At 40.9% G+C, this 25,953-nt stretch overlaps 1 protein-coding gene across 1 annotated transcript in view; it reads right to left on the bottom strand.

The window, feature by feature from the left end:
* The window catches only part of MAST4 (microtubule associated serine/threonine kinase family member 4), a 532,524-nt gene that overhangs the window by 215,491 nt on the left and 291,080 nt on the right, over window positions 1-25,953 (bottom strand). The window contains 1 exon segment of the mRNA XM_036019855.1: window positions 23,121-23,156. Coding sequence (XP_035875748.1) covers window positions 23,121-23,156 — 36 coding nt within the window.

Genomic DNA, 25,953 nt, shown 5'->3' with positions numbered 1-25,953 from the left:
ATTTCACTACAATAATTCCCCTAGAAAGAAAAGACTGCAGAGAAAAGTGGTGTTGAGTAGCGCAGTGAGTGGGAGGCTAGTTTCCAATATCTAGATGGCAAAGTAAAAAGCTTCAAACACTTGAAATCCCTAAGTAATCAGAAAACAGTGTAAGTCCATTCCCTTGTGACTTCCATGAAAGCACAGCCTTGTACTTCGATGTGCTTTATGAGAAGAGGCGGAAAAGAGAGAGCTTCGTACATTTTTCTTCTCTGGGAGATGGATGCTGTGTTCCTTTATTTCAATGTTCCTTTGACAAGTCAGGATCAGGGGGGAAACTCCGGTCTGGTCCAGACCCTACAGGGCCCATAAAAGTCATTCAGAAAAAAATATATATCCACTTTCCAGGGCCCTGCCTCTTCCAGGGCAGAAACAACAATAAAGAATTCAGAGGTGAAAAGAATTAGTACGTCATAAAGAATAGGAAAGAAAAATAAAATACTCTCACACTGACTGTCCCTAAGAGAATTTACTCACATACTTAACTGTATGCAGCAAGTTGCCAGGAGCCTCATAAATACCGGGCCCATAATCAAGCTGCAATCATTCATTTTATTTACATTTCATTAGGGGGCACTAAGGTAATGATCTTTGAAAGATCTCTCTGCAGCCAATGAAAAAGAGGTGGACGTCCGAGAGGAGGGAGGCCTAAAGAGGGAACGCCATTTGTCCCAAAGGCACAGAATTATTTAAAACAATCCGTTTTAAAACTTACTCTGTGCATGTGTGCATTTCCTACTCCTAATTGCATTTTAAATTATTTTTACTCCACACAGACATTAAGACCTGACTCTGTCTGACTAAAGAACTCAGATGGAAACATTAATGGGGGGAACAAACAAACTTTCATGAGCTAGCGGCTGCAACAGTAGTTTCCAGTATACCTCAAACATGCGCCACCCGTGTTACCACTGTCATTTACTGACGGCAAAATGCACGGCAACTTCCCAGGCACTTCCCCAGCAATTTCAATGGCTGCACCAAAGGGCAGAGCAGCAGTTCACTGAATAAAACATCCAGTGCCAGCATCCTGCCTTTGAAGGCTGTCAGCCATACATTTTGAATAACCTGAAATGAAGATCAAAAGGGAATAGAATTCATTCATTTATTTATTTAACTCAAGGCAGTGCATGAAAAGAAAGTAAAATTTAGGATTTAAAAAAAAAAAGTTTAAATTTAGGCCAACAGCAGTCCTTGGTTCCTCAGATTCGTAAGGTTCAGTAACTGCATCTAAATCACCAGGCCTGACACTGAGGCATAAAACGGAAGCCAAAGCAACAAACAGAGCGAAGGAGAAATAACAGCAGACATTCCTTTGCTCGTTTTTTTCCCTTCTCAGTCAGTTTGGATCTGACCTTCCGCAGGTGCAGGTCCTCCTGTATTCCAGGCAGGAGAGTCTCCTCGGTGTTGCTCAATCACTTCAGCCTGAGAGTGCTGCGTCCTTCCTGTGGGGACTCCCTGGCGGGCGTTCCCGCGCCTCTCTCTTTTCTCAAGCACATTTTAAAGACAGAAAGAACGTAACAGAACTCAAGATGGGAAGGAGAGAGACAGAGAGGCTGCGGCCACATTATTTTGAAACTATTCTATCTAACGTGTTTGCTGGATACCACATTGTAAGCCATCTTTTTGTAGATTTCAAAGAACACAGTCGATGGCCCTGGCCAGGTAGCTCAGTTGGTTAGGGCGTCGTCCCAATACGCCAAGGTCGCACGAGTTTGATCCCCAGTCAGGGCACATATAAGAACCAACAAATGAATACAAAAATAAGTGGAACAACAAATCAATGTTTCTCTCTCTGTCTCTCTCCCTCCCTGTTCCTCTTACTCCCTCTCCCTGTTCCTCTCTCAAATCAATAAATAAAATTAAAAAATAAAATAAAAGAACATGGTTGAAAAAAACTAACTGAAAATTAAAAGATGGTCAAAAGTTTCAAACACAACCATCTTTGTAAGTTCAGTGGCATCAGTTCAGCACCTGATATAGCTAGATCACCAAGTCTATGTGTAAGATGATTCAGTTTTAATAAGATTCTGTGTATAGAGTATAACATAATCACCCAATTGATAAAGTAAATATGATCCCAATTTCACAATGCTGGAAGATTTTCCTGTGCTGAGGGGCAGCACCTGCTTCTGCCCTCCCCAGGTGGCCTTGGCCTTGGGGACTTCCATCTTTTAGGAGCTGTCCCACGCAAGGCAGCCACAGCAGCTCCACAGGGCCAGGGGCTTTGACTGCCTCCGTGGGGTTCAGGGATTAGGGCCTGAGAGGTTCCTGATTCTCTGAAGACAATTTTCCCGAGAGTATGCGATAAGTGGGATTCTATAGGTGGGAACTCATCCTTATTTACAGCATAGCTCCCCTGAGGAAATGTGTTCATGGTTTTTAAACAACCAACTTGATTTTTGAATTGTTAAAAATGAGTTTCCTTAAAAACCTGAGACTGTTTATGAAAAAGCAACTTGGACAGCCCTGGCTGGCGTAGCTCAGTGGGTTGAGTGTGGGCTGGGAACCAAAGTGTCCCAGGTTCGATTCCCAGCCAGGGTACATGCCTGGGTTGCAGGCCATAACCCCCAGCAACCGCACATTGACGTTTCTCTCTCTCTCTCTCTCTATCTCCCTCCCTTCCCTCTCTAAAAATAAATAAATAAATAAATAAATAAATAAATAAAAAAGCAACTTGGAGAGTTTTGTCTCCAAGGTTTCTTGTTTGGCTCTTGAAGTCAGTGAGACCCTGTGCCAGTGACTTGGTCTTTGTGAATCTAAGTTTTACTCATTTGTAAAACAGAGGTCACACAGGGTGCCTAGCAACTAGGAGGATGTCAACAGATGTTCATGTATTCCCCGCCCCACAGAAAAGTTGGAAAGTCCCAGGATAAGGTAGGCAGAATTCTACGCTGCCCAATTCATTACAGTCTTGTATACTTCCCTTCCCCTGTCCACTGTGAAGATGATGGAATACCACTCAAATGATCTGGTTATTAATCAGCTGACTCTGAGTTCATCAAAATGAGATTACCCTAGGTGGGCCTGACCTAATCAGGTAAACCCTTTAAAAGAAGGAGTCAGTCAGAACTGCTTCTTCGCCTGTCTCACCTGAAGGAGCTGGAAGTCACTATGAGCTCTGCAATGGTGAGAAACTGAATTCTGACAACATGGGAGCTGGGAAAGGAATCCAGGTGAGCCCCATTCAGACTTCGGACCTACCAAACTATGAGACAATAAATGAGTGTTGTTTTAAGCCATTAAGTTCATGGTAATTTATTACATGGCAACTGAAGACAGATGCAGAACACAGCTATAAGTGTGTTTCTATAACTCTTGGGGAAAGAGAAACCAAAAGTAACTCACTGTATACATATGGGAAGGAGAAAGGGAAAGAGTGGAGAGATTTGAGACATTTCATGCCAGACACTCTGATAGATGCTTTACAAGTGTCACCTCTTATAAAGAAACAGTTTGATTTAGAAAAAAGTTCTAGTGTCTTCTATTATTCTAACACAGAGTTTCAATTTAAAGCCAAATTACCACCCACTTAATACAAGTTTCAGCTTCACTATCGTGATGGAATCTTTCAACTAGCAAAAGGGTATGATCCAAAAGTGGTTTTTAAAGATATTTATTTTAAAAGCACTCAGTGACCTTTGAAACAATTATACAGAATAATAAAGTTTATTGCTTATCATATAGGCTACTCAGAACCAATTTTCTCTATTGGCGGGAAAATAAAGATATTATTTTAGAAATTGATGCAATGAAATCAGTATGGCAATATAGGAAGTAATTAGCTGCACCCAAGACACTCTGAATAAAATATAAAGTGTGAGCTATTTTTTTAAATAGCAAAATCAGAAAATATCCCCACAACATTTTAAGAATAGGAATTATACATATCAATTCCAACAAATCCATAAAGCTAAAAGTAGGAAGAGGGTTACCAGTATTTTTAAAAGTCTCAACACCTATGGAAGATACACTGTATTAACTTCACAAGAACCCTTGGGATTACCTGAAAACTGAAACTAACTTAGAGAAGACCAGTGAATGCAAAGCATACCTTTGCTACTTCAGAATTATTTTGAAATTTCTACCATTTATCATGTTCTAACTTTGATTACTAAGAAAAAAGAAAAGTATAGCCCCAGTCAGTGGCCCAGATGGTTAGTGTCATCCTGATCACCAAGATTGTGGGTTCAATCCCCATCGAGGCACATACATAAGGTAATCAATGGATGCATCAAGGAATGGAACAATAGATAGATATTCCTCTCTTTCTCTCTCTCCGCCCCCCATTCTCTTTCTAAAATCAGTCAATAAAAGAAAAGTATGCGCATCAACATTGCCTCAAAACATTTCAGAATGCTACCATAGGGAAAAGACAGCATACTGTATTTCTACAAGCATACATTTTCTTCAGCACCGTAATTGATAGCCCACATTCCAGGGATAGAATGGCAATATTCAAATAAATACTCAAAAGTTTTAAATACTACTACTAATAATTTTTGCCTAAAGACAAAACTTGAGAAAGTGAATTCACCATGCAATTCATTAAACAAATGACCCTGCTGAAATCTGCTATCTTAATTTTTTATAAGTATATTTCAACTGTTATCCTGTAGAATCCACAAGATAATGACCTGGAAAGCTATCTAGGCACCTGAAACTTCCCTGCAGTCACTGCTTACTTTTTGAAAGCAGTAACAACCTTAGAAAACAGGGAAGCATCTTTAACTACTCCTCACTCTCAGAGTGGGACTGCGGCACTTCAGGTCTGGCAGCTCTCTGTCCACCACTCTGGACCTTGACCACAGTGCGAACAGGCACGTTTCACTGGAAATGCTAACCACCGCTTCCACTGCTACGTGCTTGCTCTCAGCTAGCACCTGATGTGCATTTTCACATTTAATTCTATGAGGTACATACTACCATCAGACTCAATTCATTGGTCATGAAATCCAGACCTACAGAGCTTATTTACCTTGTCCAAGGTTAAGTGGGATCATAAGTGATGAACTGAGCTGGTCAGTCTCCAAAACCAAAATAAGTAAGGAATTCTTAGGTGAACTACCTATCATGACAGAGTTAGCCTTAATGAAACAGAGGCACGATGCTTATCGTGGTACTCCACCACAACAGGGAGAAATCTCTGTACAGTGTTTGTATATAGGTATGCCAATAATCGAACAACTTGAGATCTTCGTGCAAGGGACCAGCACACTTGCTCTCTCTCACTCGCACACGCAGACACACTCTCACGATAACCTGAAACTGCATAAAAGCTACTAGCTACTTAATTATACCTAAACAAATGCTTAACTTGCAATTCAGGTGATGGTTATATTAATTAATTCCTGGGCATAAAGTAACCAGACATAATTAAGTACGAGAAGAAAGTCATGAAGAAACTTAACTGTGAACTTAAAGGTATTTCCAAGAGCTTTTGTCAAACAAGCTAAATATAGAGTAATTATAAATACATGCATACAAACATACATAAGACAGTCTGGAATATAGAAAATAATAACTATATTCTTGTGAACGTAGTTTGGAATTATATTGTGAAAGCCATTTTTTATTATATAATCTTCTAGTATAAGTCTCAATATATAAATCCAGATGTTTTTTTGCTTCAAAATTAAATAGCATATTAATCACAGATGTTTTATATATAGATCTAGAAAATGTTTGTGATGGATATGAAACATTATATTTCATATACAAAAATGTAAAAATTGATAAGGAAAACAAACTGCTGCAAAAATATAATGGCAAATACATAGATATTTCTTAAAAAAGAATATCAACATGGCAGAAAAAAGTGAAAATCTGATAAAGCGTTTTGCTAGTGAATGAAATGTGAATTAGAGCAACAATGAAATATCACTTTACATATAAATTGGCAAAATACAAACAATGTTAAAATACTTATTGTTGTAAGGGGTTTGGAAAAAGGTGATTCTTCTCAAATCATTAGCTAGTAGACATGCATGTATATTATTACCTCATCTCTGTGGTTCATTTGGATATTTTCTATTAACCTGTCTTCCAGGTTACTAACCCTGTTTTCTGCTATATCTAATCTATCCATACAGTTTTTAATATCAGATATTGTATTTCTCAGTTACACAATTTTCTATTTGCTCTTTTTTTTTTTTTTACAATTTTCAACATTCTGGTGACATTTTCTAAACTTTTACATATTTTTCTTTAATATCACATTAAATACTGTCAATCACATTATTGTTAAGTCCCTACATTCTAATTTCAATCTCTGGAGCAATACTGAAACTATAATTATGTTGTCTCTCCTTTGTCTTGTCTTTTGGCCATGTGGTCTTTCCTGTCTCTCAGAGGTACATCCACCACTTTTGATTATCAGGTGCTGTAATTAAAAACTGAAGAGGCTCTAAATCAGTGTTCCCCCACCCTGCCCATGACATTTTGTATGGACACTGTATGTGTATACACTGTATAGCCATGCATTTATGTATTGTGAACCCTTGAAGGACCCCAAACAATTGTAATACTCAAGAGTTTTCACCCCTGAATAATCTGTTCTTACCCCCTTGGGTGAGATATTACCCTCCACTGAGAATGCATACCCCAAATGGCAAGTTAGTAGCAAAGAGGGCTTACCTAAAAATAGCATATTATCTTAATTATAGCAGTTATTGCTTCCCAATACAGATGTGTTGGGAACTGCCCTGCCTGGTTTCAGGAGCTGTAACCACCCCCCATGGCTAAGGCTGAGTGAGACCTTTCGATCATAAGCCACTAAGAAGACAAAGCTTATCTTCCCGGCAGGGGCACCACCTCTGCTCCTTTTACTTCACCCTGCCTGGCCCCCAATGCTTGACTGGTTAGTCAATGATGGGTAAGGGAGGGACGACCTAAGACAGGCACAATCATGGGGGGCCCCAGGGAAGGACTTGGGGGGCTATGGAAAAAAGGGGTGATGGACCCTTGCCCCTCAGCTTTGACATAGCCTGAGTCCTCATTCTGTCTGCAAGAAGTCTCCTAATCTCTTGGCTGCCTTACTGACCCTGCCTGACTTAAGCCTGAAACAATGCTGGAGATGGGTGCCACCCTGTGCTGGAAAAGGCAGGTTCCCCAGGGTGATCAGGCCTAACAAAGAATGCATAAAATCCTATGAAACCTACTCTGCTAATACCCTCAATTTAAATGATAAGGGACCAAGTAGGAAGTAAGTTTGTTCCTCAAAGTTTTATGGCCCTTTAGCTATTTGACCCTGACTCAAAATAGGCCCTAGGAGTTCCTTTGAATGTTATCTATTATTTAATCATTTCTACCCAACAATGATTGAAGAGTTTTATGTATACACCCGGTATTTCTATGCAAATTAAACCCAATAAATGCCTGTCAAGACAAGGGTAAGGACACTCTCCCCTTGAGAGAGTGGCCAAGCCATCCCTTTTCCTCCACAGGACTCAGTAATCCATGTGAACATGTTTCGTATCTCACCCACAACACCATGGACACTGTGGGCCGGTATCCACGTCACGGATGTTTTGGGAAAACAGCTTCAGAGACAGTAAGGAATCCCCAAGTAAAGAGCAGCAGGTGCCCACTCACATCAGAGGTCCACCAACTTTTAACTCACTGACACCCGGCTTGCCAACACTCCTCCCCACCTGCCCTCTTTGCCGCTGGGTTAGTCTGCCTGCAGTAGGTGAGAGAGCTAAAAGCAAGGCTGGATTTTGTGTAAGAGACTACTAAGACTAAATACAAAGTTTATGTACAAACAGCTATTTCAGTAAAGAGAATGAAGACAAGGATCAATTAAACCTAGGCTCACCTGTTTTAAGTAAATATTAAATCAGTCCACTTAGATATCAAGTCATGTCCATTAAGGCACTAAAAGTATGGTAATTACACCAATGCGGCCCTTCATGTAGTCTATGCCGGCGCTCCTCACACTGGAGTCTGAATAAGATTCTTAGGGACATAAGAATACTTAAACATTTTTTTAAAGTTTTGTTGACATTTCATTGACAGTCTTAAAGAAACATGAACTGTGTAATGACTACCCTGTAACGTCAGACTACTCTGCGATTTCAGCGCCATGAGGCCGCCGTGGCCACCTCCAGGTCTGCCAGGCATTGCTGTTTCAGTTGCCCCGAGCACATGAGAAACGGCCAGAGGCCTACACACTAAATGCTGAAAGTGCTTAGGGCCACATGATCTCAGGGAGCACAAGGTAACTGTCACTCAAGGCTTTTTATCAGAAAAGTCAGAGAGGAACAGGGCTTCCCTTTGTATATGGTAAACATGCCAATTCAAACACACACAAATGGAGGGAGCAGGCACTGTAGCAGGCAACAGCATGTTAAGACTGCTAAGTATAACTTAGTTTCAGCAAAGTATCTTCATCAGTATGTAACGTGGAATTGATATTGCTATTTTAAACGTTACTCTTTGCAGTTCTGTTGTGTTGCTTCTGTTGTTGTGGTAAAACTTAAACACAAGCATACATGTGACTGTCTCCTTTGTACACAGTTATCATTAAATTAAACATGTTAAATTGACATTGTGGGTGTGAAAAAAAATTTCTTTCGAAAAGTTCACACATCATTCAAATTAGAACACGTCTACTCGTGAGGTCTCAAACCATGCGGTTCACAAGGCACTGAGACCGGGCAGCGGTCCCACACGCCGCCGCTCTGCTGCTGCGCACGCCACGCAGAACAAGTGTGAGGCAAGTGTCCTGCCCCCGGAAGCTGAAAATCTAGGTAGAGAGAAAAAGTCCTCCATCTGAAGGAAACAAAACAGTCCTTGTTTTTTTAAAGATTTATTTATTTTTTTAATTTTTAGAGAGAAGGGAAGGGATGGAGAGAGAGGGAAAGAAACACTGATGTGTAAGAGAAACATCGATCAGTTGCCTCCTGCACACCCCCAACTGGGGACCTGGCCCGCAACCCAGATATGTGCCCTGACTGGGAACTGAACCAGCAACCTTTTGGTTTGTGGGATGATGCCCAACCCACTGAACCATACCAGACAGGGCAAAAATTGTCTTTCTTAATTCTGAGCACTTGGGGAGATTTTTGAGAATCAGATGAAAGCTATACAACACACACACACACACACACGCACGCACACACACTTATACAATCTGAGGGAGTCCACAGATTCCAGAAAGCTGCCCATACATCCCAGGATGAGAACACCTAAATAATTAGAGAATAAAAATAGTCTATAGGAGGTGAATTATCCTATTTAATTAATAAGTGGAGATGAGGCAATGACATGCAACCAGGAAAAAAATAAGTAGTGACCAGAAAATTTAAAAATAACTTGGTAGGTGAGTAGAATTAGGAACAACTATTAACAGGTTTGTGGGGAAATTTTGCTCAAATACAAGTAAAAATCCAAAACAATTCCAAATCTTATGATCTCACTTGTAAGGAGTCAAATCATAAAAAAAAAAGCTCATCATCACAGAAATATTTTTATCAGAAAGTTTTCTATATAAGAGGGGCATATATACACAATGTTGGCAGAGGGAGGTATCAGTAATATGAGTACTTAATTTACTCCAATTAGAGATATGGACAGAACCACAGGTGGTTAAATGTGGTAATAAGTGATAAGAACTTGAGATATACAAAAGGTTAGATACATTAGCCTTTGAAAGGTCAAAGACTCCTGGCTTTCCAGTATCTATGAGTTTCAAAATATTATTCCTGGGCAAGTGAGAATTAAAATATGTAACTATCAGATTAGAAATAATTATGGAGAGTTACATTTACTGGTTATAGAAGAACCATACATAAAATTTTAAAACCCCCAACACAACGTTTTGTTGAAATTTATTTATTTGAGTTCACACTCTGAATAAATAAAAGGATTTAATTGCGAAATTTCATGCTTTGTCATAGAGAAAACATCAAATTTCACTCTGCAAAGATTAATAGAAAAATCATAATAAAAACTGTGCGAATTATTTACATAACTTAAGCAGGTATCAAAGATTACAGACATGCTCTGAGGAACAGAACTAATGACCCATGCACAGCTGATTATCAGCCCAACACGGAGCAAACCTTCATCACCTACTCAATTTATATTGCAGCTTCCAGATGAGGGTTTCATCATTTCTGGTCCTGAGTAAGAACCAGCCATGCAAGGAATTTAACTCAAAGTGCAAGCACAATTTTAACAGAAGTTTATTTCACCTTCTTTCTTCTCCACTTCTCCCTTTTTATCTTGCTGAGAAGGCCAACCATGTTATTCCCTGAAATACACAAGCTGTGGGGCAGCCTAGAGTTCTCTGTCTCGGCCACTTCTGAAGTCACACCACCCAACTATAATAAAACTAACGAAACCAGTCTTCTATTTAAGAAAAAACATTTTAAATTACTATTTGAATCAACAAACTACAGGTTAAAACAAAACACTCACTTCTCAGGCTGAGCCCTGCTCTTTCTGCCCAGGAATTCCCAATGAAAGGGCCAATCTCTTATCAAACAGATGAGGTTTGGGCATCTTTCCCAGGAAAGCTGACACGGCTTTTCCTGATGAGGACTTCTTACTTACTCATCTCCAGAAGCCTCTCAAAGAATCCAGAGTGAAGTTCGGCAAACAGACTTATCTATAGAAAGAACTCATTGATGAAGACTTTACGCACAGCAATCCAGGAGTCGCTAATGGAAGGTGGTCAATATGTTACAGGGGCATCTCCTACCAGCTGGGCTAGCGTTTGCAGACAGCCTCCATCCCCACTTCTGAAAACAGAATGCTGGACATTAACCGCTTTTTGTAGCGCTGCTCTCATTTCCTGAAGACAACGTGGCATCAGGGCACTGCCAGCTACTGGGAAGACCCACGATACCCGCCCACAAGAGGGCCGGCTATCGGCTTTCCCGCGCAAATGGGAATTTTCACTGCGCATCCACGAGAGCCCCATGGTGGAGACACCGCATGCCGCCCCTTTTTACAGCATCTTCTCGCCTTCCCGGCAGCAACGCTGTCCTCATGGGACCCGACTATTTTGGGTGATGGATGTCATGAGAGTAGAGATAAATAAAACAATTTCCAAACTTTCTAGATTGCTGCAGATGAGCAAGAGGAAATCAGCCACTGAAATCCAGTGTAATGCCATGCCCGATCTCATCTGCTAATAAGTCAGAACTAACAATAACTTCTTCAGGAATGTGTTAGGAGCTGTTGGAATCAGAGTTAGATGGGCTCTTTTTTTCATCAAACTTGCCACTCTCCCATCCTCTCCTTTAAAATTGAAAAAAAAAAAGTGAGAATGAAGACATTTATCCCAAACCAGTGCAAAATTCCTCTCCCACCACAAAAAATTTAGGATCCTGTTAAGCACTGAGAAAGGTGAATACACAATTGATAAAATCAATAGCTTGGAGAAAATAGGTAAGGAACTGAGGTTAGACGTGGTCCTTTAAAAGCCCTGCTGAATATTTGAAATGTCATGAAAATAAAGAAAAATATATCCATTGAGAAAACAATATTTTATATACTTTAAGTATAAATTGACATTATTAACTGCCTTCTGAGTTTCTCAAGCAATAGATATTTTTTAGGGTCTCACATCACTGTGACGTTAAATGGAGCACTTAGAAAATGACTTCACCTTGTTCAGTAAAATAAGTTCTAAGGAGATATGTTTCCTCTAAATCTGGACCTCCATGAAAATGTCTGTCTCTAGGGACTAGCTGTGAACCCAGAGATGCAGAGGAGCATGAATAATTCCAGATGGACCAAGAGAACTTTGGGATAACCTTTACTTAGCCTACACAACTGTGTGGAGTGGGTCCCTACCACAACAGCAAGTATATAACCTTAGTTCTGCCACAGCAATTTTATAAATCTCTGCTTCTCCTTCCTCACAGACCCACCATGGGGCTGTCCTGAAGCAGGTGTACTCACCCTTGCTTCCTCCCAATTCATTGCATCATATCGGAGAATCAGTTCCAAAAAGATAGTGAATCCACATACAAAGGCAATTCTCTACTTGCCTGCTTCATACATTCCTGAAAACATGTCAGAGGCAAGTATATATTATCAGGGCACTTTTCACTCCTTAAGAAATTTAAAAACTCAAACTTCCTAGTTATTCCTCATACGCCCCTCACGGACACACTTCCAATCTGTCCACATCCTTTAATTTTGCTCTTTTCATTCACAGTTGACTGCGCTCATCACCGGCCCACGGACAATGAATGCCTGATTGAAGCTAAACAGTCATCCTTTTCGCAAAGTCAAATAATTTCCCTCTGGTGTCGGCTGCATGAAGTTTATGAGAGTACCACTCCTAACCACTGGTATCAGCACGTTCTGTTCTGTTTTTCTATTCGACTTTTTCTGAAACAACGGTAAAAAGCAATGAAGCACTCAAAACAGCGCAGCACTGCCAAGATGGGGCTGCTCCTGAAACTGAGAGTGAGCTGGCAAAAAACAGTAATGACTGAAACCATCTATGCTACTAGGAGATAGTGTGTTGAATAAATAAGGAATCAGTTAAAGGGAACGGTGTTGGAGTTTTCCTTCCACCTCACATAAAAGATATCTAGGGGGAGGACGTCCTGGGGCCCAGTGGGCTACTTCTGCAGATCTTAGGAAGAAATTCTCTTTGCTTCCATCTCCTTGGACCAGCCTTTGCTTTCTGATACACTTATACCTTAAAGGGTGGTGATCTGGCTTTCTGAAGGGGGGAGGGTCTCTGGATCAGGTGAGGATTAGGTATAGCTAAAGCTGCATATAATTGGTAACTTAAATATATGGTTTAAACAAAATAGCTTATTGCTTCTTACGCAAAGCAGGCCCAGAAGGAGGAAGTCCAGGGCTGTTGTGCTGGCTACCAAATCATCAGACTCAAACCACTTCTACCTTTCAGTTCTATCATCCTTAGTAGGTAGTCTTCCCTTGTGTTCACCTCATGGAACAACATGGCTGCTGGAGATCTGGCCAACACAAACACATTCCATATAAGAAGGAGGCAGTAGAACTAGAATAGAAAAAGGATCCTCAGACTTGAGCAACTTCTGCTTAGATTTTATTGGCCAAAATGTCATACCATAACTACATCAAGCTGTGAGGGAAGCAGGCTGGTATAGTTTTTTAGTTGAGTATATTACCACCCTGACAAAAATCAGAGTTTGATCAGGAAAGCAGACAGAATTATGGATACAAGGTATGCAGCTGGATGTTTCTGCCAGTGTCTCAGCCAGTTTTAATTCTGGATGTGAACCCATCTCAGGAGAATCCTCAAGACACCTGAAGGTCCACCCTTGGCTCATGAAAAAGACACCACTGCCAAGTGAGGTGTCAGCCTCCTAGCAGGGAGCAGCCTTGCTTAGAAAGTCCCTCTGCATCTCCCTGCCACCCCACCCTCCACCACGTGACCCTGGTATGGGAGGGAGAAAGCTGCCACGCCCTGTAGTCCTGCCCAACCCCACTTCCCCAGCTCATCCCAGCAACACTGTGGGCTGTGCTCTGAAGGGGCAGCTGTGTGGTTAAGATGCCAGACCACATTCTCAGAGAAACAATGTTATAAACTGTGGGGAGGTTTCCAGGTTTATCCACAAAGCCCTATTTCACAAGTAATGTAGTAGAAATAGTATTCATCTGCCATCATCTAAAGTGGAATTGATTGGATTTCAATAGATTAGTCTTTGCTCTAATGAGGTGTGCAAAGAGCCTGGATAGAAGGAAAAAGAAACAGTAGCAAGGAGCAACTCATATTTCTCCCTGGCTTTGTTCTCTGGCAAATGCACCTTCAATTGCTATCTCCCTAACAAGTAACTTGTCTTGTCCCTGTGTTTCTCCACAGTCCTCCCACTCTCTGTCGGCAGGGCTACGGTGCCCACTCAGAGGAAATTAGTGAGAAAAGGGGGAGAAATTCCACAGACCACAGTGCGCACAACACCTGCCTACTGGAGGGTGGACTCTGCCTTCCAGGTTTGAGCAGTGGGATGAGAAGGAACGGGCAGGAGATGTGGGTTCAACTGTGCCTCCCCCAAACAGATGTTGAAGTCCCAGCCCCCCAGTACCTGTGCATGTGACCTTATTTAGAAACAGGGTCTTTGAAAATGACCAAGTTAGGATGGGGTCATTAGGGTGGACCCTACTCCAAAATGACTGTGTCCTTGTAAAACGGGGAAATTTGGATACAATGCACCCATGGAAAATGCAATGTAGCAATGAAGGCAGAGACCAAGGTGATGCATTTGTTAGCCCAGAAACACCAAAGAGTACCAGCAACCCACCAGAAGGTGGGAGAAAGACCTGGAACAGATTCTCCCTCACAGTCCTCATGAACTCCCAACCCCATGACATCTTGATGTTGGACTTCTGGCCTCCAAAACTGTGAGACAAGAAATTGCTGTTGCTTAAGCTAGTCGGCTCATGGCACTTTGTTACAGCAGCCCTAGCAAACCAATACAGGGGGTGGCAGGAGCACCTTCACCCACCTCCTGGGGTCAGCACGATGCTTCCTTCCTCTCAAATGTCCACACCCTGTGTGTGCCTCCAGTTAGTCTCGAGGCCCAGCCTTTTCAGCCACTAAAATTCACATGCTTGGGGCTCCAGCCGTGCGGGTCCCAGGAGGGACTCCAGGAACATTCACTGCTGGCCAGCCGGGGTGACCCGGATCACCTGTCACTATGACCAAGCTGATGAGAGTCCAGACGCAGCTATATTGGGCACCTATGTTTCAAAGTCTGTGCAGGTGACAAACCCGCACAGATACGAAGCAACCCAAAGCTCACGTGGAAGCAGAACTATCTGAGTGGAAGAGGAGTAAGAGCAAATGAGTAAGTACTGGGAGGCATTGTAATTGCTCACCTCCGATGATCCAGTATCTGAGTGGATCCTATTTTTCAGTGTCTCTTCAGCATGTTTCTCTGCCTCCACAACACCTCTCCATTCTTTCCCTCTCCTAAACTCGTGGGCACAGGTCTGTCCAGAAAACACTGGAAATGAAGGAGGCTGTAAAAGCTGGTGCAGAAAGCTAAACTTTTTAATGCTGAAAGTAAACTAGAGGAACTCTCACTTCTGTGCATATCTACTCCCCATTTCTTATTTTTATGTTTTTATTAAAAAACCTAGCCCTGGCTGGCATAGCTCAGTGGATTGAGCGCGGGCTGGGAACCAAAGTGTCCCAGGTTCGATTCCCAGCCAGGGTACATTCCTGGGTTGCAGGCCATAACCCCCAGCAACCGCACATTGATGTTTCCCTCTCTCTCTCTATCTCCCTCCCTTCCCTCCCTAAAAAAATAAATAAATATTTAAAAAAAAAAAAAAAAAAAAAACCTAGGAAGTTAGTGTCCCAGGTTCGATTCCCAGCCAGGGTACATTCCTGGGTTGCAGACCATAATCCCCAGCAACCGCACATTGATGTTCCTCTCCCTCTCTCTCTCTCTCGCTCTCTCTCTCTCACTCTCTCTCTCTCCCCCCTCCCCCTCCCTCCCTTCCCTCTCTAAAAATAAATAAATAAAATCTTAAAAAAAAAAAAGAAAATGCAGATAAAAAAAAAAAAAAAAACCTAGGAAGTGAATAACATAATGAACACCTGCCTACACATCGACTACTCAACCTGATCGATCAAACAGGACTCTTCAGGGCCCCCGGCAGCTCCTCCCTGATCGCAGCTCCCCTCCTTCCCTCAAGAGGCAACCTATGACAGGAACTTGGCATTTTCATCTCTCCTACACACTTTTATACTTTGACTATAAAAACAATCCACTTAAAATGATGGTGCCCCTTGCTCACAGTCCCATCGGTTACTGTTTTAAAACCCTTCCTATCTCTTTATTTCCCTCAGCTAACAAAAGAACAATTATCAGATACATGTATTCATCCCATGACAGTAATTCACACCATGGGATTAAACTGAAAATAGCTTAATTTTATTCCTATCATCTGATATCAATTTTGTTCACCTGTGTTATTTGCCCCCTTCTCTCCGGCACAGCTGCGATATGAGGAAGTCAAGCCAGGCCGATGAGAAATACACTCGGAACAGCTATTTCCAGCAGTCCTCCAGTCAGACTGGTAAAGGGAAGCCTGCATCACTCACACTTAAAACGCACCTCGACAAAAACCCCAAGTAGACAAATTAGAATTTAGAATGACACTAAATTTAAATGGCACTCCTTTATATAAAAGACTGGGAAAACATTAAAACATTAATCAGGCATGAATCCATCCCTTTTATCTGTTCTTACAAAAGATATAAATAAAATCGCACTAAACTCAAGTATGTTAAGTGGAGGACCCAAAGTTCACCACCATATCTGCAGCATGGCACAACGGTCCTTCACAAAAGTCTGAGCAACTAAATGCAGAAGCTCAATAACTGCTCAATCCACTCATGGGTTAGCCTGTGAATGTGCTCAGCAGTAAGGCAGATATGTGATTTTAAAACACACAGAACAATATTCCACAGATACTCATGAAACGACTGTTCCGGGCCAGGCGTGATTCCAGGCATGGAGGATGCAGCGGGGAGCAAACCCCCCTGGCCCCAGGGAGCCTCCATTCCGGCAGGACGGCAAGCACAGAGCTCCACTAATGACGGATCCTCAGGCGCTCCGGGAAACCCTCCCTGATCAATAAATCACTCTGCAAATCACAATTTGGCTGAGAATGGCTGCAGCGCAGGTTTCTGGGGAAATCTTATGAAGCCCCAAGTGTTAAAGCAAAACAAAGAAAATCTGTTCTATTCCCTAAATGAATATAGCATCTCTTTGTTGAGTACTGGAACCTATTAAAATGTGTTGTTCGGAGTGATTTCCTGCACATCAAACGTGCTGGCTTCCCTGAACCTAAACAAATACTGCCAACAACTGTAGAAAAAAAATGGTACCATTTGGAATTTTGTAAAATGAATTACTGAAAGTAAGGAAATGCCTCAGTACCCTACACAGCTTTACGTGACCATTGGAGCAGAACTTTGCTCTCCTAGCTGTTTCTGTTTAGAAACACAGAAAATTCTGTGGGTAACCCGGACCCCCAGCTCATACATGTCTGGTCAGCTCGAGAAAGTATGTGCCAGCTGGGAGGAAAATGCATGTGAAGCATCAGTAGTCATTAAGTAACAAGGACTGAGAAAACAGCCCCAAAAGAAATATAATAAAATGCTTATGAGATGAAATTTTGGGTAGAAACTTTTGTTCTTTATTCTTCTATATATTTCTGTAATGTACATAGTCAGGAAAAATAATGTTTTATGATCTAAGAATGCTCATGGTGAAATAAAGTGCTGCCCCATTTCTTAAATGCCAAGAGACTGCAATGCTGAAAATACGTCAAGAAAAAAGCTGTTTGATGCATCAAAAGATACAAGGGTAAGCTCAATTCTCTGCTTTTTTAAACGATCTTGTCTTTAAGTGATAAGATGGGGGTAATTTAGAATGCATTTTTTTCCCTGTCTGTGGTTTCTAGTTCCTCTACAATGATCACCTGTGTGACTGACAGAAGTATTATTCAAATTACTATTTTCTACAAAGACCAATTATCCCTAACTTATTATCATACTATAAATTCTACATTAGTAGCAAAAAAATAAAAATAAAAAAGACAGAGAGAGAGACACCATAATAATAGGGATACATATCAGCGTATTCTCCAAAAACAATTCTTGGAAATGTCTCCAGGATTGAATTACTTCCCTCTGTGAAAGGACCCGCAGAAGTTTAGAGAGGTCAAAATGTACAAACTCTTCTGAAATTAGCTATTTCAGTGAAACTCGGGTCCCTGGTTCTTGGTCACCACTATGCTGGCAGCAAAGCACCACTAAATCTCCTGTGCCGGTGAAAGGAGATGGAGCAGGGAGCAAACTGCATGGGGAGGGGCTGGCGTTTAAACTGCTATCAGGCAGCATGCATTGCAGGACACGAGTGTTTCCTGACCATGGAAAAACGACTGGACCCAGGGCCAGCTACCTGTTTTATGACAGGTTTTTAAAGCTCATCTTAAGATGAGCTTTTTCTTCCTTCTGCTCCAAACCCCATTTCCCAATAATTGGACAGTAGGTTATGAAGCCAGGCAACAATTTGCTACAACTCTGAATCCCTCCGCCTACAAGGTCAAGTTTCATCAGCCTCTCCCTCTCTCCCAACAAGTTGAAATATACGACTGTGTTCTGAGGTTAAGGTCAGTGCTCAGGGTTGCAAACATGGGCAGAGAGATTTCTATGCTGGGCCACCAAAAAAGCAAGCACTCCAGCATCCCCCACAGAGTCAACAGAGGGCTGAGGGTTGCCCGGCCCTTTGGGGTTTCAGGGCATGCGGCCCCAATAAAAAGAGGGTAACTTGAGGTGAGCCACAATCTCAGAAAGTACCTACATCCACCAGAGAGCTTCCCTCACCGGCCAGCTTTGCTTCTTTTCCAGGCAGCTCACCCAATGGCTAGCCAGAGGTATTTTTTCAACCTGTATGTTGAAGGTGACTGCTGCCAACACCTATGTCAAGTGTCACTGGCAGACCCCTAAAGAGGAGACAGTGAGATGCCCCAATATCAACATACCCCAAGAGAACATGTCTTTCTGCCAGGCTCACATTGGGTATGAAAGCCTTCGACTATCTGGCATTTCTTTTAATCAGTTATACTGCTTTGGGGCTCATTTTACAAAGCCATCTGGCTTTGCCAACATCAATGCAAGGACTATGAAAAACCCCACTTTTCTGTGGCCCCGCAAGGTGCGGCCATCCACTTCAAAGTCTGGCAAGCTCCCGGGGTTCTGGTGTAGAAATAGCTCACTGTGAGTCTTCATTGTTCAGACATCCAAGGAGCCTAGCCACCGAGGACATAAAAGAATTCTTCTGAAAGCACCATGTAAAAGAAAATATTTGTTCAGTCGCAGCGTTCCTACAAACGTGATCTTATGCTCCGTGGCTGGATGTCTCAGAAGATGAAAATGAAGGGGCCTTAACAGATCTGGTGGAGACCTGGTCAGATAAAGGGGAGGCTGGGAGACATGAGCTGTCCTAAATTGGAGGATGCTGAGGTGCCCTCCGGCCTGCGAATATTCTGTTCATTCTTACAAAATGTTCCCCACGTCAGGATGGCATTAGAAAGAAATGCTTTGCCTTTTTTTTTTTCACTACTGAATACAGCTGCAATTATATTTAAAATATCTTTACTTTCCATCGCATTGACAGGTTCACTTCACTTTTGAAGTTTCTATTCAATGCATTTCAATAGTCCTGTCCCTTTCTAAGAAAGAGTAAGCTGGCCCTTAATAAATCCAATCCTAGGAGAAAGGACCCAGGCATTTTTTTTTTTTTACTTTTCTTTGCAAATAGTTATTTCATTCATTAGAATTTCACTGTTAGCAGCAACGACAACAGAAAATTCAAGGAGATTCACATTTAAATATTTAGATGTATAAAAATATTGTGGGGATGAATAACTAGGGGGCAAATTTAATTGAGTCATTTGAAAAAGTCATCCTTTGACCTAACGATCTGGAAGTTAAGTGCAGCTGGCAGTATGTGTCCCCAGCTCGCACGGGGCTTCCCAGAGGAGGCAGCTTCTTCCTCCTTAAGGCACAGTGAATATGGATCATTGACTACTGACCCAGTGGCTTCCTCTGAACAAATGAAGCAGTCTCACACATTTCTAAACGGCCAGAAGACCTGGCAGCAGAACAAGCAAGTGCTTAGGTCACAATTACAGCTGATTTATAATTTCTATAATGAGCCCAGGGAGAGCGGGTCCTCACTCCCGAAGAACTACATCTTCTCTGGTGATTCTACACTCGCCTGCCGGCAGACCTGCTTAAAACTGAAGCAATCTGGGAGTCACATGCTTGCAGGGGACCTCCCGCCGTGTCAAAGCTTTCTTCTACCTCCTACGTGTAGGAGGTTTAACATATTCTAGTGGTGGAGCAAGGCAAAATAAAGATGAGAAACTGGTAAGATTATATTTTGAGACAATTTTAAGATAGTAACAAATACACAAAGGTTATATTTAACAAGGGTAACATTTTAAGAGGAACAAGAGGATAATATCACATTAGAACAACGTTAAGTGGAGTTCCATTTTGGCCAATGGTAAGCAACCTTCACAAGTCTTAAACTGATCATTAATGTGTAGAAAACATATCTTGATTTGGCTTTGTTTAGTTTTTAGTTGTAAGATTTTTTTTCATCTTTTAAATGTAAATATCACCTAAGGTTGTTTTACATCCATTTGATCTAGATTAAGGATACCTATGAATTAAGATGGGTTCCATTTCACCTTATCTTATTAGGTCCAGAAAAGATATCCCTGGTCTTACACAACATAGTATTTTTGGAGGTAAGTTTTTAGTCAGCGCAGTTGTATCATCACCTGCTTAGTCTCTTGAGGTAAAGCAGAGGGGCTCAACACAAGAACTGACTCACTGAAATCAGTGCGTGTGAGTCTTTTTACCAGCGTTGCTGTTTTGGCCATCTCCTTCCTCATTCCTCAAGTCTCGTAAGCATTATTTTAATCATTCAAATGCTTATGTCTTCCTAGTTTATCGCTTCAAGTCCTCTATAGTGACTTTCTGAATGCGTCGGTACCCACAGCAACTAGAGTTCTTCTGGCTTCAAGAATAACAAAAATTAAAACAAAAAACCAATCTTGTTTATTTCCTGCAGACTCCTATAGTCACTCCCACCTCAGTCACGGATGGTTGTTTATGTGTGTTTGTTTTATAAAAGCTGAGTGGTTCTCTGTCCTAATTGAAACAATTCTATCCTTCCGGAGTCTTTAAAATTGGGCAGCTCTGGAGCAAATTAAAGGCTTCAGTGTTTGACAGTATTATAAAAGAAACATTCCTTTATTATTAATTTTATGACACCCTTCTTTATTGTTTTTACTGTGATTTTAAGTTCCTACAATAGCCTACATATACTTAAAAACAATTTTGCTTTAAGATTAACACACACGCATAATTATATTTAAAATAGACTCCATATCTTTTTACATTTATGTTTATCACATCTGTCAGTTTTGATGATTAAAACTTGAGTGCAGGAAACACAATTTGAGTTGACCAAAAGATAGCTTATTTGGCAATATGACATGCCTTTTAGTTATTAGCACAATTCATTATGCCGTTTGTCACTTTTGGTATAACATGATTGATTCTCGACTTCTGATAGGCTCAACTTGTCCAATGCCTTATAATTACCATTTCTCTGTCACTTAAATCCCCACTACCAGCCAGCAGAAATGCCTTCAATATGGCTCACTGGTCCTTAATAGCTCAACCTCCATACACCATAGGAAGCATTATTGTTCTTTATGGGGGAAAAACCCCTATTCAAACCAATAAAACTGTCCTATTCCAATCATGGCATCTGGTTACATTCTAAAAAGAGTCTTGATGCCCTATAGTGGAAAGTAATATTAGAGACCAAAACTGGAGTACAGGGAGTACCTATAAGATGGCTTAACATGAGTATGGAATAGAGGCCAGAAGGTAACCTCTTTAGAACAGAACAGAAAAATTATATTTGGTTTTGACTTAATAAAGATTATAAGTAACTCTAAATTTACTAAGTCCTGTTTTGGACTTAATATGAATAAGTTTAATGAATTCCCCCCTCTTTTCTAAATTATATTTAATATTTATATACATACAAAAATGTCATAGCAATCCATTTATTTGAATTACAATATTGAAAGTACTGGGAATCTCATTTTTAAAAACATAATTGTAATCTTTCCAAGCATATCATTCAATAGTAATCACAATACATTAATCATTCATCATTTCATTTTTTACTATAGAACAAACTAATGGTTTTATTTGTTTGTTTGTTTGTTTTCCTAAAACCAAGTGAACGTGGGTGGAACCTACACGGAGATGTCTCTTTGCTTTCACAGGCAAAACGCAGACCTCATAGGTACTTGTATACGCGTTCATTTGTAAGACAATATTACCATTACTGCTTACTACAGACAGTATTAATGTTTAGTGCCAATATCTCAAATGCTTTTAGAAAAAGATAAAGGTATTTATTATGTTAATATTATAACAACTAAAGTTTCAAAAAGCAATTAAGAATGTCAGTGAACCCAAATACATTATTACTACACTAACATGAATTTAAAAATAGGAGTTGTCTTTTAGATCCTCCAAACAGAGAAATATTAATTTTTTTGGTTTTATGTATCATATTGTTATGTTACCTTTTATATTCAAAACATTTAGAGAAAAAAATCCCCAAATTTAAGTATTAAAATTTAATTTAGGAGAAAAAAAGAGAAAGCAAATGGTTAAAAACAACCATGAAAAGCATGAAAGGAAGACCAGTGAAGAGAGCTTACCAGGCACCACCATTCAATAAAAGCTGCCGCATTCAAAACAGAACGGTGTTGCCACAGAAGCAGAGGGACCGGTATCGGAACAGAGTCCAGAGATGATCCAAATGCATTATACGACAAGGGTACCATTTCAGTCCCGTGGAAGTTTCTTGTTATAACTTTGACCTAAGTAACTGGATATCTTCCATGGGGGAAATAAAGACTCCTATCTTATAGCATGTATAAAATTTAAAACTGGAGTAAGATTTAATGTTTTAAAAATTGGGGAAGAAAATTTAAGAGAATATCTGTATGACCTTGTGATGGACGGCACCCCATGAGCAAAACAGATAAGAAGCAATAAAAAAGACAAACATTTTATTGACTAAGAATAAACAATTTTCACTTGGCAAAAGCGATTATATACACAGAGACAAGAACTGTAAAGATGTACTTGCATACATACGACAGGGTGTTAACATTTCTAAAACACAATAAATAGCTCCTCGGAACTGTGAAACAAAACATTACAGTATAGATAAATGAGCAGTGGAAATGAACATGAAATGAAGCAGAGAGAAATTCAAATGGACAATAAACATATGAAAATATACTCAACATCAATGGTACTGTAGAAAATGCAAATTAAAATAATGATCAAAGATGATAAGATTGGCAAGAATTGAAAGGAGCAATAGCATCCAATGCTGGCGAGAATGTAGGAAATGGATGCTCTTATCTGCAAACACGATTTGCTATTCCTTCAGGGAAAATAATCTAGTAACATCTATTAAAATTAAAAAAGCACATACCGTTTGACCAAGCAATTCCACTTCTGGGAATCTATCCTATAGGAAAAAAAAAAAGGACCAGTATGTAAGGATATAGGTACAAAAGTGTTTATTGCAACATTGTTTGTTGGGGGGCAGAGGAAGGGAAGGCTGGCAATAACATGAAAGACCATCAGGCACCCAGTGGAAAAATGGTTGAATGAAATGTGACAGATCTGTAATGTAGAATATTACATAATCATTACAAAGAGGAAAAAGAACTCATGAACCTGGACAGCAGTGTGGTGACTGCACGGGAAGAGAGGAGTGTAAGGGAACTAAATGATAATGGAAAAAAAACAATAAAAATAAAAACAATAAAAGAAAAAATAAAATAAAAAGCACAAGATGAACCTGACTTGGAGGACTGACATTGTGAGGAATGCAAACTGAAGAGTGGGTGCTGCCATCTCACACTGGAGGTGGCAGCAGCAGCAAAAACAAGAGAGCTCTGTGCATGCGCCCCCAGGCCCCTGCAGGGCAGGGTGGAAGCATGCACACCAGGCAGAGGACGGCTACCTGGAGCAGTGAGTGGACACAGGGACTGAACGACATGAAGGTCATTTAGTTTCTCTTAATGTGTCTTTGTGCTGTTTCACTGGTTACTATGAGCGCCAGATTAACCTCATAATTTATGTATGTAAGACAAATTATTAGCTTTTATTACTGGTAGGAGAGCAGGAGTATTTCCAGACATTCATCTTTTGGTGAAATAGTAAATAAACAAGTATCCCCTTCTCTGTTGATGCCAGTCACCACAGGGTTCATTTTTGATTGCTTGTCCGGTATCCATCCCATCTCTTTCCCGCACGTGTATCAGCCACGTGGTTTGAGTAGAAATGACTGCACACCACTCCCAGGGACTCCTGAATAGTCCAAGCAAGTTCTGTCCACACAAATACAAGTTGGAACCACTTACATAATTTGAAATTTTCTAGTAGTCACAATAAAAATTCTTTTTCAAAGCAACAGGTCAAAGTAATACGTATTTGTATTCCAACCCAATATATCCAACAATGCTATCATTTCTCAAATAACTAATATACAAATTATTAAATATCTCTAATTCTATTTTTCTCTCAATTTGGACTAGCTACATTACAAGAGCTCAACAGCCACATGTGGCTGGTGGCTACCATCCTGGACTGCAATGATCAAAGCCAATGAGAATAATGCTATCAATGCTGCCATACTGAAAGGTGGACCCACAATTTAACATGGCCCAATCAAAGGGAAATCCACAACGGTGAGGGGTGGGGAATCCTCTCCTGAGAAGGACGAACAAGAGAAAAGTAACCTGAAGACTGCTGGCAGCCATCTACGGGCCAGGAAGGAAGTTTTTGGTGTGACGAAGGAGAAACTGGGTCCTTGTGTCAATGCTGACCTTCTGGGTCAGCCCCTGCAGGCAGCTGGCCCTCGTCAGTTACATGAACTGGTAAATTTCCTTCATTTTTTTTAGCCACTATGAATCAAGCTTTCTATTGAACTTGCAACCAAAAGTATCCTAATTAATAAACTCACCTATGGACAATGTCGTGTCCTAACAAACATTCTTAAGTGAATTAAATGGTCAACATTTCTGTCATTTATTTGTAGACAAGCCATGCTTTTGTTAAACCTTCTTTATCTGATGATATTTTAGACAGTTCCTGAAAACACGCTTACAGAAGATTTCTACAAATTACTGACCATCCAAGGTAGCAGCAACAATGGTTAAATGGTTAAATGAACTGTGATGTAGCTGCAACACGGAATTTCCATGGTCACCATGTACAGAGTATTTCTCTCTAGCACGACACAGGCATGAGGCGCCAGGGCAGTCCCTGAGCTCCACCCCCGTTCTGCCACCTTTTTTGGTCCGCCCCCTCTGGACCATGGTTCCCCAATTTTGGCACTACCGACACTTTGGGTAGATGAGTCTTTGTTGTGGAAAGGGATGGTGTTTTCCTGTGATTTATAAGATCTTTAACAGCAGCCCTGGTCTCTGCCCTCTAGATAATAGGAGAAACCACACTCCCCAGTAGTTGTAACAATTAAAAATGTCTCTACACATTGTCAAGTGTCCCCTAAGGGGACAAAATCACCTGTGGTTGAGAATCACTGTTCTAGACCAACAATCAGTTCAAAGGTACAATTGGTCTTTATTGTTTTATAAGACTCAGTCATTATCACAATTTTTGAAGCTGATGTTACCCTTCCCTAACTATCCCCTGCATCATGGCCCTTCCAGACCTTGTGGTCCCCTTACCTACTAGACAGGAACACCTGAGCTTATAGACCTGCAGTTACTGGGTCACGGGCCCCTTCTAACCCAAGCCTGCGCCGTCCACTGCAATTTTTCTTTCCAGAAGAAGCGTGGCCACTTCCTTCTGACTTCAGCTTGAAATCATTACCTGAGCTGCTCACAAAATTACCCACCCAGTCATTTCTCTTGGGCTTTTCTGAGGGAGTTTTTCTGACCAAGTGTTTGCTCAATTACAGTCATTCATTTCTGAGCTGAGTCTTCCCCAGCTGGGACACCCATCTCCTCCAGCAATGCCTTTGGGAGAACAACTGCATCCCAGTGTCTCCACCCTGTATCAACTCACACATTATTCTCACTACCTTATCTCTCAGACTGGAGTTTCCTTAACCAGTGGAAAACTCTTCACAGTTTCCAAAAGTGATCTGTACATGTAATGCAATTCCAGTAAAAATCTCAACAGGCTTCTTTTGCAGAAATTGACAGAATGATTCCAAAATTAACACCTATAAGAGTCAAGAAAGAACTTTGGAAAAAAAAAGTGAACATAGTTGGAGAGCAACACTTTTATCT

This window comes from Phyllostomus discolor, chromosome 3 (genome assembly GCF_004126475.2).
Source record: "Phyllostomus discolor isolate MPI-MPIP mPhyDis1 chromosome 3, mPhyDis1.pri.v3, whole genome shotgun sequence".
Taxonomy (NCBI): domain Eukaryota; kingdom Metazoa; phylum Chordata; class Mammalia; order Chiroptera; family Phyllostomidae; genus Phyllostomus; species Phyllostomus discolor.
The sequence above is the reverse complement of the archived record's forward strand: the minus strand, read 5'-3'. Positions and strand labels throughout refer to the sequence as shown.